We start from the raw sequence: 15,855 nt of genomic DNA, 5'->3' as shown, positions 1-15,855 counted from the left end.
AAAAATAATACCAACTCTTTTGTTAGGATACAACTTAATTTTTGAACACAGAAATGATGTTCTTTGGACCCAAGAATCTAAGCATAACTGTCTGCATATCCAACACAGGATGTTTCTCATGGAGTTCATTATTTTTTTATAAAAGAATCAGGTTCACTGCCTATAAATAACCTAGAATTTTCCAAGTATCTTCTAAATATCCTGATTACTTCTATTTGATGATCATACAATCTCTACCAAAATACTTAAACGTTTCTGTGTATAGGGCCTAAAGATACATAGATGGATAGAAATTTCTGCATAATAAAATAAACTGTAACTGTTCTAATAGCTAACTATTGCTACACAAAACAAACCACTCCAAAAGCAACAACTTAAAACAATAAGCATTTGTCTAGCTCACAAGTCTTCCGGTGGGCTGGAGGATTCTCCTGGTCTCAGCTAGACTTGCCCAAGTGTCTGCATGCCCTGGAATGGATAAGTGGCTCTGCTGATCTTGGCTGGGCTCTTGCACAGATCTGGGGCTGCAATTGCAATAATGGGGCTGATTCTTCCCCCACGTGATCTGTCACCCTGCAACAGGTTAGTCCTGGCTTCTTTGTGTGGTGGTGACAGGGTTCCAAAAGAGTGAGGAAAAGTGACAGTGGCCTTTCAGGCCTGGGTTTGAAATGGCACACTGTCGCTTCCATCACACTCTGTGGGCAAAGCCGGGCACAAGGCCAACACAAATTCCACACCTTAACTCCACCTCTTGATGGGAAGAACTTCAAAGTCACGTTGCCAGGGATGCAGGCAGGGAAATGGGAGAATAATTTGGGACACCTCGTAGCCAGTATACCACAGGTATGTACAAAATTGCCTTTTCTAATTGCAAATCTTTATAAATATTTATTCGATTGACCTAATAAAAGCCAACACCAGCACTACCATGTACAAGAGTATGTTTCTTATGTTCATTTGGTATCAACTCGAAAGAATATGTATTGTTTATCCTCAAAATTATGACGACTCGCTCTATAAAAAAAATTCAGTTGGAACTTCTTCATTTTTTCCCTTAGATTCAAAATACTCAAATAGCAGATATCGGCAGGTACGTGTGTATTGCTGAGAACACAGCTGGAAGTGCCAAAAAATATTTTAACCTCAATGTGCACGGTAAGAGCTCAGTTCCAAAAACATCTGTCAGAGTATGCTTGACAAAGCAGGAAAACTATGTTTTAGATTATGTAGGCTCATTGTGTGTCTCTTAACTTGAACAGTGTGTGGCGCCCGCATTACACAACCCCCTCCCTCCTTCCGACCCTCCACAGCTGGTGGGATTTCTAACGTACAAAGTATAGATCTTCTAGGGAGCCTGTTTCCATATTATTTCAGTCCCTCAGGAGAAAGTAGTTACTTCTACATATTTGAGAGTAGAAGAATCGAAACTTGAAATCTCAAAGATTGCACGTTTTTATGAAGTTAGAACTACATTTAGATCTTTTACTCTTAAAAGTTAATCCACGAGTCCTGATTGAAACCATTGTCTGTCATCAACGGTCAAATTCATTTTGAGCTACATCCTGTAGGACCTAAGTTATTCCCTGGAGAAGAAGTTATTTGGGGAAGTTAAATAATTCCTGAAATCATCAGCACACCTAATTCATTCATCAGACTTTAAGTTTTCAGTATTTGCTAGTCACTCCATAAATACTAATTTTTTGCTAAAAAGAAAAAAAAGCAGTTGGTTGTCTAATGCAAAAGAGTAGTTTTATTTTTGTGACACTCAGCTGCTTCCAGAATATTAAATTAGAAATGGTAAACAGTCATAAAAGATTTTTTTTATGTGTGTGATACATATTTAATATTCTAGCTCATTTTGGAAATAACTGAAATTTGAAAGTTCATGAAAAATTTCTCCCCTGAAAGGACTTTGATGGAGCATCACAGATGTCCTTTTCTTTCGGTGTGATATGTAGGGAGTATTGATGTCTAGCAATGTGGTGTGTTTGTGTGACAGTACTCGTGCTCGGTAAAAGCTCAGCCCTGCACGTAATAGTACAACATACCGACTGCTCGATACCTACCAGCTGCTGTGCCAAGTGTTTTATGTATATTATTTCGCTTAATTATTTTAACCCTACGTGGTCAGTACCATTTTGTACCTCTTTTACACATGGGAAAACTGAGGCTCAGTGAGATCGCACAACTTGGAAATGCAGAACCAGGATTCCAACTCGGGCCGTCTGATTCCAGAGCTTTTATCCTTAAGCTGCTTTCCTGTACCACCTCTCATTAAAGTCAGTACCATACCTGCGCCTATAGCTAGCCGTGGCTGGAGGAAGTCTTAAAATCAGGAATATCGGTGTCATTATAAATTCCTAGGTACCAGCTTGAACTTGAACCTCCATGCTACCTGGGGGTCCTCTCTTGTTTTCACTCCAAAATATTAAATGGAAGATTCCAGAAATAAACAATTCATAAGTTTTAAATTGAGCTCCATTCTGAGTAGCATGATGAGATTTCATGTCGTTGTCCTGCGCCAGGCTGCCCAGGATGTGGGTCATCCGACTGTCCAGCCAATTCATGCTATAGATGCTACCTGCCCCCCTTAAGTCGGTAGCTATTTTGGTTATCAAATTGACTATCACAGTATCACGGTACTTGTGTTCAAGTAACCCTTATTTTACTTAATAATGGTCCCTAAGCACAACAGTAGTGATGCTGGCAATTCAGACATGTCAAAGAGAAGCTCTAACGTGCTTTCTTTAAGTAAAAAGGTATGTATGTATAAGAAAAAAAACATAGTATAGGTAGTATTCAGTAGTTACTATTTTCTGTTTCAAGTATCCATGGGGGGTCTTGGAACATATCCCCCACAGATAAGGGGGCTACTATATGTTCTGCCTTTTTTCTGGAAGACGCGCCCATTTCCTGTCTTCCACTTAACTTATTCCTGGTCATATTTCAAGTATCTTCTTAAATGTCACTTTCTCTCCTGACCCCAAACTACATTAGTTCTCTGCCATCACCCTATTCTTCTCATTGACACTCATCACACTTTTAATTACCAGGTAGTATAGAACAGTAGCTAAGAATAAGGGCTCTAGAGATAGACTGCTTAGCTTCCAAATCAGTAACCAGCTGTGAAATTTTAGGCACGATGCTAACCTCCCTCAGTTTCCCTCCCTCACCTGTAGTATGAGGATAAGAACTGTATCTACCACATAAGTTTGTATGAGGATTCAACAAGATAGTATTTGTGAAGTGTTTAGAACAGTGCCTGGAACAGTGTAACCATTCAAAAAAATTTTAGCTGTTATTTTTAGGTCAGTGTCATTACCACTGTATTATTAAATCTATGTGGTTATTGTCTATTACATTTTTCATACTATATCAGCACCTAGTACAATGTCTGGTTTACGGTAGGTGTTCAATAAATATTTGATAACTGAATTAATTAATATTAAAATTAATGGTAAAAAAACATGTGATAGTAAAAGAAAAAGCAATTCTGCCTTTTTGATGTTCTGCTTTTGTTTTTTATGTTGTTTTAAGACCCTAATTTTAATTTATTAGAGTGTTGTATTAGTTGAATTCCTTAGTTCATGTCTCTGAGCAAGGCCCATCTCTACTTTTATTTATGACTCCATTCATTCATGTATTCATTCATTTATCCTCATTCCTGGCTCCTATTTCCCCTCCCCCTTCATAGGAAACCATTCAAATGTGTGTGATGTTATTTCTTCCATGCGAGTGTATTCTTCCAAAGCATACATTGTTTCATATGCATACGCTTTAATATGCATAAATGGCACTGCATTGTTAATCTCATTCTTTTTCACTCCATTTTTTTCTTGCACTACTTTTGCTTGTGAAATTCTTTTTTGGGTTTTGAATAACAGACCATAACATTATTTATTTCTTAAATTTTCTGCTCAATTCAAAGTCATCGATTTGCATTGTTGAAATAACCTATATAATTTATTTGATAGTTAGATGTCCTAAAATTAAATTTTTCCTCTATAAATGCTGTATGCGGGCAAATAAAAACTTTAAATAAGGCTGTAATATTTAAAACAAAAATATTCAAACATACTTAATGAAAAGCACTCATAGGTCTTTGTTGTACATTGACAAAACCGTCTTAGGAATTGCCAACTACATTTTCCAAGTAAAATGTAGAATAATTCTATCTCTGAAGATTTTGGTTCACTGTTTCAATTGGGAAAATAAAACTTAGGGACATAGTTTGATAAATGCATTCAGGAATTCAAAGAAGACAATTAAAAGTACCATCAACTCAATGTTTTAGCAGAGTACAGCGGTTGGGCTTATATTAATAAATTAGAATATGTATTACTGATAGCATCAGATTTCACTTCTAATGTACTTTCTATTATAGTTCCTCCAAGTGTCATTGGGCCTAACCCTGAAAATCTCACTGTCGTGGTGAACAACTTCATCTCTTTGACTTGTGAGGTCTCTGGATTTCCACCTCCTGATCTCAGTTGGCTCAAGAATGAGCAGCCCATCAAGCTAAACACAAATGCTGTTATCGTGCCCGGTAAGGAACTTGTTGCTTTTGAAAAGTGGGCAAAATGTTCTCATTTTCCTTTATTTTTCATACAAGTGGCATTTCAAGTTAGTCTCTTTTTTCCCAACTTTTGCTCTATTTATTTGTTCACATTCAATGCCTCTTTTTACCTGTTTGGGGCCATGAGGATAAAATCATATAGAATTTTATGATTTTAGTGGGAATGTACAGTAACAAGGTCTACCTCAAGAAATCATGAAATTTAGGAACAGAACTGCTTAGTAATTCCGGGGGTGGATAGGCTAGGAAATAGTGCTTTCGCTGGATAAATTCACCAGTTGTTTTCAATCACTCCTAAAGCTTATAGATGGCAGGCAGGTAAACAGACAGACTGACAGATAGACTGGCACTATGGGAGAGTTAAACCCAGAAGATACTTGTTAACATATTTGACTACAGGACAATTTCTGTTTTCTTGCTAGGACCTATGCCAAGCAGTTCTATCCATGTTTGGTGACTGGCAAGAAAAATTTTATGAATTTTCTTTTTAATAAAGAAGTAGCTAGAATCAATAATAAAGGAAGGATCCAAGAAAACTGATTCAGTTATTTTATTTTACATATAAAATACTTCTATATAAATTTTACTGTAAGGGACTATTTTACCTTATTGATAAAATCGTTATTAGAACAACCTCTGTACCATTCTTCGATTTCCATTATATTTGCCCACAGGTGGTCGGACTCTGCAGATTATTCGGGCCAAGGTATCTGATGGCGGTGAATACACTTGTATAGCTATCAACCAAGCTGGTGAAAGCAAGAAAAGAGTTTCCCTGACTGTTTATGGTTCGTTTTCACTCTCCTCATAAAATTCTTTCAATTTTAAACATGTGTTAGACATTTTCTATCTGTGTACCTTAATGAAAAAAAAAAAATCCTTCTGTTTTTATTTCTTTTCCTCAGTGCCCCCAAGCATTAAAGATCATGGCAGTGAATCTCTTTCCGTAGTTAATGTAAGAGAGGGGACCTCAGTGTCATTGGAGTGTGAGTCCAACGCTGTTCCACCTCCAGTCATCACCTGGTATAAGAATGGGCAGATGATGACAGAGTCTACTCACATGGAGATTTTAGCGGATGGACAAATGCTGCACATCAAGGAAGCCGAGGTGCATCTTTTATTCTTGTTTGCATGTTGTGACTCTTTGGTGGGATTATGGAAGAGAAAGTTGAGAGTTGCATATTCTCTTTACTACAGTAAAAATGATTTTTATTTAAAAAAATAACATCGTCAAGACCATTGACCTTATTTTATTGAAAAAAAAAAAGGAGGATTGTAGAAGTCAATTAGAACTGGGGCATTTGAGCATAAAGATGACTGATGATTTAATCTACACTCGAACAGTGTGATTGGTCATCTATAACTTAATGGAGCACATACAATAGTATCTTTTTCTTTTAGGTATCTGACACAGGCCAGTATGTATGTAGAGCTATAAATGTAGCAGGACGAGATGATAAAAATTTCCACCTCAATGTATATGGTGAGCATCTGACTCTAATACAACTCTTTTTTTCCCCCAGATATGCAAATGAAAGAAAATGTCCTGAATTAGCTTAATGAGGACACATGATTTTCTTCTGTCTTGTTACAGTGCCACCCAGTATCGAAGGACCTGAAAAAGAAATGGTCGTTGAGACAATCAGCAATCCTGTGATCTTAACGTGTGATGCCACTGGAATCCCGCCTCCCACGATAGTGTGGTTGAAGAACCACAAGCCCATAGGTAGTATAGCTGTGCATTTTTTGTGGTTGTTTTCTTTTGCTCTTAATGGACCAGATTTATAAGTTACCACATTTTCTTATTATGCTTATAGCTGTGTCTAGTTCAGAAAACCTAATGTATTGAAATATAAACTTAGAAAATAGACTCATAAAATGATTATTCATTTTATAAAGAGATTTTCCTTTAACCTTTTCTGAAAAGGCTCTTGTTTAAAAATGCAAAGCAAAGCGTTTTTGTGGTAAATTGTAGAGATGTGAAAAATAGAAAGCATTTTCATGTTTTGACTGTTCTGCTTTGTTTCTACCTCTAGAAAACTCCGACTCACTTGAAGTTCATATTTTGTCTGGAGGTAGCAAACTCCAAATTGCCCGGTCTCAGCGTTCAGATAGTGGAAACTATACATGCATTGCATCAAATATCGAAGGAAAGGCACAGAAAAACTACATTCTTTCAATTCAAGGTATGTGATTTTTTTTTTTTAGGTGAGGCAACCCTTGGTTGACCTCGCAGATTGCAAGGACCTTGTCAGCTTACAATCCCCTATTGTTATTATTATTTTTAAATGTTTTGTGCCTATAGCACCTGGTCTTCCTAGGTGCAAAGTATGTGATTTACCTTAAATTTCTTTATTGTATTCTGTGTAAGTACAAAATAAGTATACATCTAAAGAATTACTTGTAATTTATTCAAAGTGCCTAGATTAACAAAAAATATTGTCAATTCTTTTTCCTACTTTTATCAGTAGGTTCTATTTTTATGGAAATTGACATAAATGTGGAAAAAAAGAATAGTAGAAATTTGATGATCTCTCAATTTTTTCCATGTGCACCAAAATTATTACCTTCCTATAGTAAATACTCTATTGAATTATAGTTATTTATTCAAAATTGGCATAATTTATTTTGATGCTAAGCCCATATGTCTATTCTTACTTGTATATGTAAGATTAATTCATGCATTATGTTCTAAGTAGAGATAGGGGATTGGATAAATTCAAGTAATCATGAATCTTATGTTATTTTGGGGTGAGAATAAGGAGCATCACTTCATTAGACAGATATTTACATAATGCCTACAGTTTCAGCATGGTTTGAGCACTTTAGAGAGAACTTGTACCCTGTTGATTTTCAGTGAACCTCTAATTATTACTTTTGGCCCAATAGTTCACTGAAATGGATGTCTAACTTGAAACTAAGTTGAAATGTTTGTTTTTTTAAATATCATTACAGTTATTTTGAAAGACTTTCTCATAAATGTAAGTTACTGTCAGTCTGTTATGTGCTCTGCTAAAGTTACCTACAAAAATAACAAAATTAAAGAAAAATTAAAATAAGTATATGGGCATTTGCATTTTCCTAAATTAGTGATGCTTTGAGGTTTCAGAAGCAAAATGGAAAAAATATTCAAGGATTCACTGTCTGAAACTGCATATTTCATAATGTTTAATGCATTCATAATAATATCTGTTAATCATGGGGTATGTGGTGTGACTGAAGGTTTTAGCAGACTTTTTACATATGTTATTATATCCTAGAACGAGGAATAACATATGCACATAGGGCCTAGTGTGGTGTTTGTCATATATTAGACACTGACTAAAGGATGTTTCTTATTAACATTCTTATTAGTTTGACTGTTTAGTGCTCTGAATTCTTCAAATTTGGTATAATTAATCTCATCTTCTCAATGACTTCAATGAGGTTTGGAGAGATTATGTGCTGATAAATGGTTAACAACCAACTCTCCAGATTAAAAGAAGTCCTGATTTGTAGCTAATCATTTGCCAATTTCCAGGTGTAAATATATCCACTTCGGGAGTGATTCTACTTAGCTGAAAGTGTGTCCATCAATTAGATTTGTCTCCAGTCCCTATGACTAAATAATCATGTCAACCTACAGATATGCCAGGAATATTGAAGTGATTCCTTTACCTATTTCTCATTCTAAAGTAATTTATGAGTAAACAATAATTTGATCTTGAACCACAATCCAGGAAGAATATGAAATGAAAATGGAATATTGTTCTTTGTGCCTTCTTAATGGAAATTTTTATTTTTCCAAAGTTCCTCCAAATGTTGCTGGTGCTGAAATTCCGAGTGAAGTCAATGTCCTTTTAGGAGAAAATGTGGAGCTCGTCTGCAATGCAGATGGCATTCCCACTCCAGTTGTTCAATGGCTTAGAGATGGAAAACCCATCACTAGCAGTGAAACAGAAAGAATCCGGTATGTTTACAAAGAATCTTTGCATCATAAATTTTAAGGTCTTCTACAATGCTTTATGCTTCGAGTTTCACATGAATAATACTAAATTTTGTCTCCTTGTAACTTGGCTATCATTGTATTCAGGAATGAAAAAGATAAAATTGTGGAGAATTGGACACAGAAATTCTTGGAGAATCACTCAAAAGTGTGTGCGTGTGTGTGTGTTTCTTATCCATCATCTCTGTTATAAAATCTCCCATTTATTCGCACAAATGTTGACTAACTGGTGTCGATTTTATTCCTCCTAATCTCAGAGTGTTTATGCCAAAGTCCACATCATAAAATAAGTATTTTTTTCCTACTAACATCAAACCAGTTTTATCCCACAAAAATATCCATCAGTAGTCTTAGATATGATTTCATGTACTGAGATCACCAAATCACAAAATGTGCCGTACTGCTTGGCTCATTTTGAGAAAAGGTAAAAAATAATCATAACCCGGTTCATTCCTTGTAGTGATTTGTCCAATCCCATTTCTGGCTGACATGTGTTACCCACACCACATACCACATAGAGACGGGATAATAATGTGATTAGGGCCCCCTGCTTCTTTCAGTAACAAACACCAGTGGAAAGACAGTCCAGATTTCTGCACTCTACTAAATGACTTCATGACAAAGCCTCATTATATCCACATACCAGAATAATTACAGTTACTTCAAGAACTATATATGCATAAGTAGGCATTAATTAAATATATTATAATCCTTATCATTTTGAACCAGTATTTTAAATTTAATGGTTTGCAGTATTATTTTCTAGTTAATGAACTGAATATACATGGTTTAAAGAAAGATAAATGTGATTTTCTTTGAAATTATTTTATATTAAAATTTAGATATTTTTTCCTCTACAAGATTGGGTAAATTGCCCAATAATATTTTAGAGATACATTTTAAGTTTCATTTCCCTAATATGGACACCTCTGAATAGTTAACAAATAATTTAATTATTTTTATTAAATCAGCTGATACTGACCACATTCTAAACCAAGTACTAGATACTAGATAGTCAGTAGGGCTCTAAAGATCTTATATAATATTTATACTAGGAACTTATAGTCTATCACTTCTTTTCTTACATGAAGATCCCAAATGTGCTTATTCTTATATCTATTTCATTTATAATTTATTCACCGCTCCCCAGTATGTATATGTTTGTCAGTAAAACAATTCATCAGTCAAATGAAAGTAATTTTTTCAAAGTCAAGTTACTACTTTCCTTGGTCATGACAACTTGCTTTTTCATTTATTAAAATGTTTAAACTCATGGGTTTTTCCAATTCTAATTTTGAAAAAGAAAAAAATGCAATATAATTCTCAGTAATCATATTTAATAACATGATATGGTAGAAATGGAGTATCTTTGATACTGGGAGAATCTAATAAAATCACTATTACAGGAATAACTATAGCTAGCAATTTAATCTCTATAGAACCCAGGAAGTTTTGTTTGATAATGGTATATGAAAAGATTCAATAATGCAATAATCTTAACTTACTTACTATTATGTAATTTAAAAGAAAGGCTTTAGCAACTTTAGAAAAATTTTTGTGAAGTATACCCATACATAATCCTGAGTTGTTACAGTTTAAATAAATTACTCTATTCTGCTCCTTCTCATTGGTAACTAGAGTTTTTGATGTACAATTTATTATTGTAACATTCTTCGGTTTGATAATTTCTATTTAATTCAAACCTTATATTGACAACTGAGGAGAAAATATTCTAACACGCACGCACGCACACACGCGCACACACACACGTCTTTGCCAGTGATGTGGCTGGAGAAGTTTCTAACCTGATTTTGATCATTTCCATTTTTCTCATAAGGAGGCAGTGGATATAAGACTGTGGAATTGTAGCTGGTTGCCTGAAATCTCCATCAGTGTAACTAGCTCTCACTTTACAGGCTTCCATGTACTTAGCGAAAAATACTTGAACCATTATATCCAAGAGAAAAACGCATTTTACGGTGGTGTTTTTTTAAGAACACAGTAACCTGGAATGAGTCTTCCATATTTTAGCTTCACATGAAGCATCTCAGTGCCTCTTTTATGACCTCTTCTACAGGGTGACTGCGCACGGCAGCGCATTAAACATTTATGGAGCGCTCTCAACCGACAGCGGGAAATACACGTGCGTCGCTACTAATTCTGCTGGAGAAGAAGACCGAATTTTTAACTTAAATGTTTATGGTAAATATGAAAGTTCACCCTCTTTTGACTGTGCTACTTCGGGAATCTATCAGTTAAAAGACATGAAGGTCCAGCAGTAGGTGTCTGAATTATTTAGTTGTTAAATATGATATCACTGCTGCTTCCTTTTGAGATACGAAGAAACGTGGGTAATGATAGTGATGATTTGGACTAGTTGTACACAACCTGCCCCCCTTCTCTCTCTCTGTTTCCTCATGGTACAGTGCCACCGACAATTAGAGGTAATAAGGAAGAAGCAGAGAAACTAACAGCTTTGGTGGATACATCGATAAATATTGAATGCAGAGCCACAGGGACGCCTCCACCACAGATAAACTGGCTGAAGAACGGGCTTCCTCTGCCTCTCTCCTCCCATGTCCGATTGATGTCAGGAGGGCAGGTTATCAGGTCAGCTTTTATTCTGTTCTTTGCTAGACAGATAGTCACTATGATTGTAGACTTTAACTTAGCAAAATGATGTTTAAGACATGTTTTTTACCTAAGTTTTTACTAGCATTTGGTTTTTTCCTCTTTCAGTATGTTTTTAGAAGAGGGAGGAAAGCAAATATAAAATTGAAATGGCTTTTTACTCTTGTTTAAATATTCATATTTTAGTAAATTTGTATAAAATAGGTCTTTTATAGAGAGGCATATCTATCACATATGTGTTTCCAAGAACTATTTTAGCTAAAGCTTTATATGGCAAAACAATACGAGGATGCCTACTACAATCATATGATTTTCAGGTTAACATCATTCTTTGTTATTATGTTTTTTAACTGTTCACCTCTCAAATCGTGTTATATTTTGGGTGGCTTACTGTCGGCGTCTAGTCAACATAATTGCATTTGAGACATCTATATTTTGTCCTAGATGGTTATGAGCTTCATACTTAAATTTTCCAGCATTAATCACTTTCTATAATCCATGAAAAAATTATAAATATTTTATTCGTGTATATTAAATTGGATCAAATTATGAAATGTTGGGTCAAATTGTTTTTCAGGATTGTGAGAGCTCAGGTGTCTGATGTTGCGGTTTACACTTGTGTGGCCTCCAGCCGAGCTGGGGTGGATAATAAACACTATAGTCTTCAAGTTTTGGGTATGTCACAGAAAAAACCCTAGAACTTCACTATGGGTCCAGTATTAAGCGCCAGGCTTATATCTAGACATTGCCATATCAGAAAGGATCGGTAAAATAGCGTCTTGCTGACTAGAGCAGAATGTACTTTCTCCCAAAGGGTTCGTGTTTATTGGAGCATACTGTTTGTTTGTCAAAATACTCTTCTAACCTGGAATTTTGCAATAATTTCAAATCAAATCTAAATTTTTAAATATAGCATTGGAATCCAGACACATGACCACTCTTTTCTTACCAATAGAAAATTGAGGTTATTTTCTAATATTATTAGTGGCTCATTTAGAGGATTTAAAATGTGAATTGATATATGCATATATGTATCTCTGTGTATGTGTGTGTGCAGAGAGAGAACTCTCACATTCCATTTCTGAAATATTAAGGTTTTATGGTCTAGATTTCTCAATCCTCGAGAACATCTCAAAGAATTTAAGTAACTATTTTCTATAGCCTACAAGTGACTTGTGTTGAATTATAGAAAAGTTACTCTAGAACTTGGTATTATTTTATTTATTCTGTATAAGATAGTTGAAAGTCTACTTCTAGAGCAGTAATATGCACTATAACAAATTAAAGAGACAAACCTAAGAAGTTAAAAAATGGCCAAAATTTAAAACACACTTAGACTTTGTATGTTTGATGAGAAACAGCCCTGAAATTTCCTTGCTAATACTATGGAAGGTTATAATTAGCCTACCTAATATGTTTTTTGTAGTAAAGTCATCAATTAATTATATGTTATTTTAAATTCTACATTTTTACACATCATAGAAATACTATAAAATTAATCGAACCCTTTGTTTTCTCTAAGTTGATCTCAAATTAAAATAGATTTTTAATTTTTGTTTTCTGTCTAGTTCCACCAAATCTGGACAATGCAATGGGAACAGAGGAAATCACAATCATCGAGGGTAGTTCCACCTCCATGACATGCCTTACAGACGGAACCCCACCTCCCAGGATGTCGTGGCTTAGAGATGGTCGGCCTCTGGGGCTTGATGCCCATCTGACAGTAAGCACTCAAGGAATGGTCCTTCAGCTCAGCGAAGCAGAGACTGAAGATTCGGGAAGGTACACCTGCATTGCCTCGAATGAAGCGGGAGAAGTCAGCAAACACTTTATCCTGAAGGTCCTAGGTATATAAACATTTAATAATGGGGAAGGAAGTGACTTAGCAAATAAGTACAGTTGTTAGCATCATTTGCTATAGGATGAAATTTGTAAAAATTTCATTGAACTTCATATATCTGTTTTCACCCAAGATTGTTCTCATCTGAAGCATGTTAAATTTAAGTTATTGTGTTTTTATCTGTCTAAAAAGATGAAAACTTTTACTTGTAAAACATTACTCACTGACAAAGTCAGACAACTGATTGAGAAGTAGCTTTTTACTTTTTCCAAGAACTAAAAGCACATATGATCATAGCGATTTAATGAAAAAGCATATTATACTGTTGTATGCTATGGCAAACAGTCTTTAAATGATCTCATCTGTAAATTATAGTTGTGATCATCATTTCACATAGTCTAATTCTATTTACTCCAGTATGCATTAAAATAAATATTTAAGATGTGTGTCCCAATGTTCTACATGCAAACGAATTGTAGAAGGAGAAAACACATCTTTTCCTTAAAATCAAAGAAATGAATTGACTATTTCAATAATCAGTACTTTTTTGGAGTTTTGTTAGTTTTTCCACAATCATGTAAGTACAACCTCAGCTCCTTACATAGAACAAAATATACCTGATAAGGAATAACAAGAAGGATGTGGGCAAGTGGCTAGCCTAAAAGAGGAGGATATGTTTTCAGGATGCCCTGTAGTCTTTCTCAAAGTACCTATTATAATTCGATTTTTTGCATAGTACTGATTATTGAAATAGTCATTAGTCTGCTTCATCCTTAGTTAGACTCTTTGATGAGCAGTACCATCTTATTTATTGCAGTATTCACAGTGCTTAGCATGATATTTGATGCATAATGTTTATTTGTTGGATTGAATTGAATGCCATTAGATACCCGGCATCTGGATTAAAAGGAGTTTTAACTGTCAAGGGAGGCAAAACGATATCTAAATAGACAAAGAGAGATACCATGGTATAGGTGAGTGTTCCACAGAATGAAGAGTGGTAGTGGAGGCAGGACTCCAGGATAGTTAGAGACTAAAAAAAAAAAAAAACCAGAAGAATGCGTGTCTGTGAGGAGGGCTGGAATAACAAATTCCTATACATCACTTTGCAGAATATGAGGAATAACAGGCGATGCCATAAATATGATCTGGTACCTCAGTTATGCACATGTTAAGTACTAATTATTGAATACAGATCCTGTGCTTGGCATGTTTCTAGTCAATGTGTAACAAATAATTATTGAACAACTATTACATGACTTATGTTGTGACAGTTACTTAAATGCACCCTTAAATAAGAAAGATGTGGTCTTAGCTTTCAAATTTCTACATCGGGTGTGAATATGGATATTGAACATATAAATACTTTTGAGTGTGATGAGGATTATATGGGTAAAATAACACTGTGTGGGATGGTGAGCTTCAGAGATCTCCTCAAGGGTAAATCCGAGCCTTGAAGGGTAGGGCTGTAGAGGTGAGTGAGGCATTGCCAGCATCTTTCACTTGGAAGTGATGGAGCTTGAGTTGTCTATCTGTACTCACTGAAACTCAGTGTGAAAGGAAGAGCAGCAAGGGACCAGACTGGAAATATACACGGGCAGAAGCCAAACTGTGAAGAGCCTTGGGAACATTTTAGAGAATGTGCACCTCATTCCAAAGGCAGTAGAAGAAGCTTCAGCAGGGATGTGTTACAACCAGATATCATTTCCAAAAAAAAAATTCCTCTGATGACAGAGTGAAGAATGAATTGAAGAGTCTGTTGTATTCACACAGGCCTGAAAATGCAGGGACCTGGTCCAGGGTGTGGCAGTGGGGAAATAGAGAAGGAAAACTGCTCTAGGATTCATGAACTCAGAAACAGAACCACAGTGCATTTCTGGATGCAGCAAATGAAGGAGAAAAATAACATTGATATTGTTAAAATAGTTTACAAAGAACAGCCTTCCAAACTAAAGGCTTTAAAATAAGGATAATATTTGCTTAAAATAGATTTGAAAACTGGCTCAGCAGAAAGATGAGAAGTTTCTACATTTCTGTTGAATGCCAATTCCATTAAGACCTGAAAAACTCTTCACTTAAATCAGTGCTATACTCAGAATTTGAATGTAAATGGCCTAATTTGGGAAACTGCTTTTCTCGACTCAATTCTGTCCACAGTGTGGGAGGTGTCATGATGTATTAGTGGTTCTGAAGTCCAGTATGGTGAGAATACTGAAAGCAAGAGGGAAAATCACTCAAAACAAAGTTGGGGCGGGGGGTTGACAAGATCCAGACTGCAAAGGGCTTTGTTGGCCATATTAAGAATTTTGGTTTTTATCCTAGAACAATGGAAAAGTGTTAAGAATTCTACTAAGTGGAATGCCATGAGCAGAGTTGCAGTTTGAAAAGATCACTCTGACTGCCGAGTGGAGAGCTGCTTAGAGCAAGACTAGAGTAGATTCTGAGACCAATATATTATTAGGAATTGTGTTTGGGAATAACAGAACATCTAAAAATATGGAAGTCTAAACAAAGAACTTTTGTGTTTCTTGCTGAACGAGGTATCTGCAGGTAGGTGGTTGCATTGGTTCACCAGTTCAAATAACCATGCATTTCCATCATAGTCGTTCAGTGATCACGCACTGTCTACTCGCCCCCAGCATCACTCGATGCAACGAGAGCAGGAAAAATAAGGGCAAAGAGTTACCCCATTAGGGACTTTTTTAATAAGTCCCACAAAACCACTTCCACTTGTATTTCGTGGGTCAGAATCTTCACACTGCATTCCGTCTGGCATCCACTAAAGAGGCGAGGGAATTGCCAGCCCCAACAAAATCATAATTG

General features: G+C 35.6%; 1 protein-coding gene across 5 annotated transcripts in view; it reads left to right on the top strand.

Moving 5' to 3' along the window:
- The window catches only part of HMCN1 (hemicentin 1), a 482,162-nt gene that overhangs the window by 390,685 nt on the left and 75,622 nt on the right, over window positions 1-15,855 (top strand). For all 5 annotated transcript variants that reach the window (XM_036234516.1, XM_036234517.1, XM_036234518.1 and 2 more), the window contains 12 exons: window positions 1,059-1,155; window positions 4,385-4,546; window positions 5,251-5,364; window positions 5,482-5,684; window positions 5,978-6,059; window positions 6,171-6,302; window positions 6,613-6,762; window positions 8,366-8,525; window positions 10,639-10,763; window positions 10,988-11,171; window positions 11,770-11,867; window positions 12,761-13,039. In XM_036234516.1, coding sequence (XP_036090409.1) covers window positions 1,059-1,155; window positions 4,385-4,546; window positions 5,251-5,364; window positions 5,482-5,684; window positions 5,978-6,059; window positions 6,171-6,302; window positions 6,613-6,762; window positions 8,366-8,525; window positions 10,639-10,763; window positions 10,988-11,171; window positions 11,770-11,867; window positions 12,761-13,039 — 1,786 coding nt within the window. The remainder of the gene's footprint in view (window positions 1-1,058; window positions 1,156-4,384; window positions 4,547-5,250; window positions 5,365-5,481; window positions 5,685-5,977; window positions 6,060-6,170; window positions 6,303-6,612; window positions 6,763-8,365; window positions 8,526-10,638; window positions 10,764-10,987; window positions 11,172-11,769; window positions 11,868-12,760; window positions 13,040-15,855) is intronic.

The sequence above is a fragment of the Rousettus aegyptiacus genome, unplaced genomic scaffold, assembly GCF_014176215.1.
Source record: "Rousettus aegyptiacus isolate mRouAeg1 unplaced genomic scaffold, mRouAeg1.p scaffold_m13_p_17, whole genome shotgun sequence".
NCBI lineage: Eukaryota > Metazoa > Chordata > Mammalia > Chiroptera > Pteropodidae > Rousettus > Rousettus aegyptiacus.
This window is presented reverse-complemented; position numbering and strand designations above follow the sequence as displayed.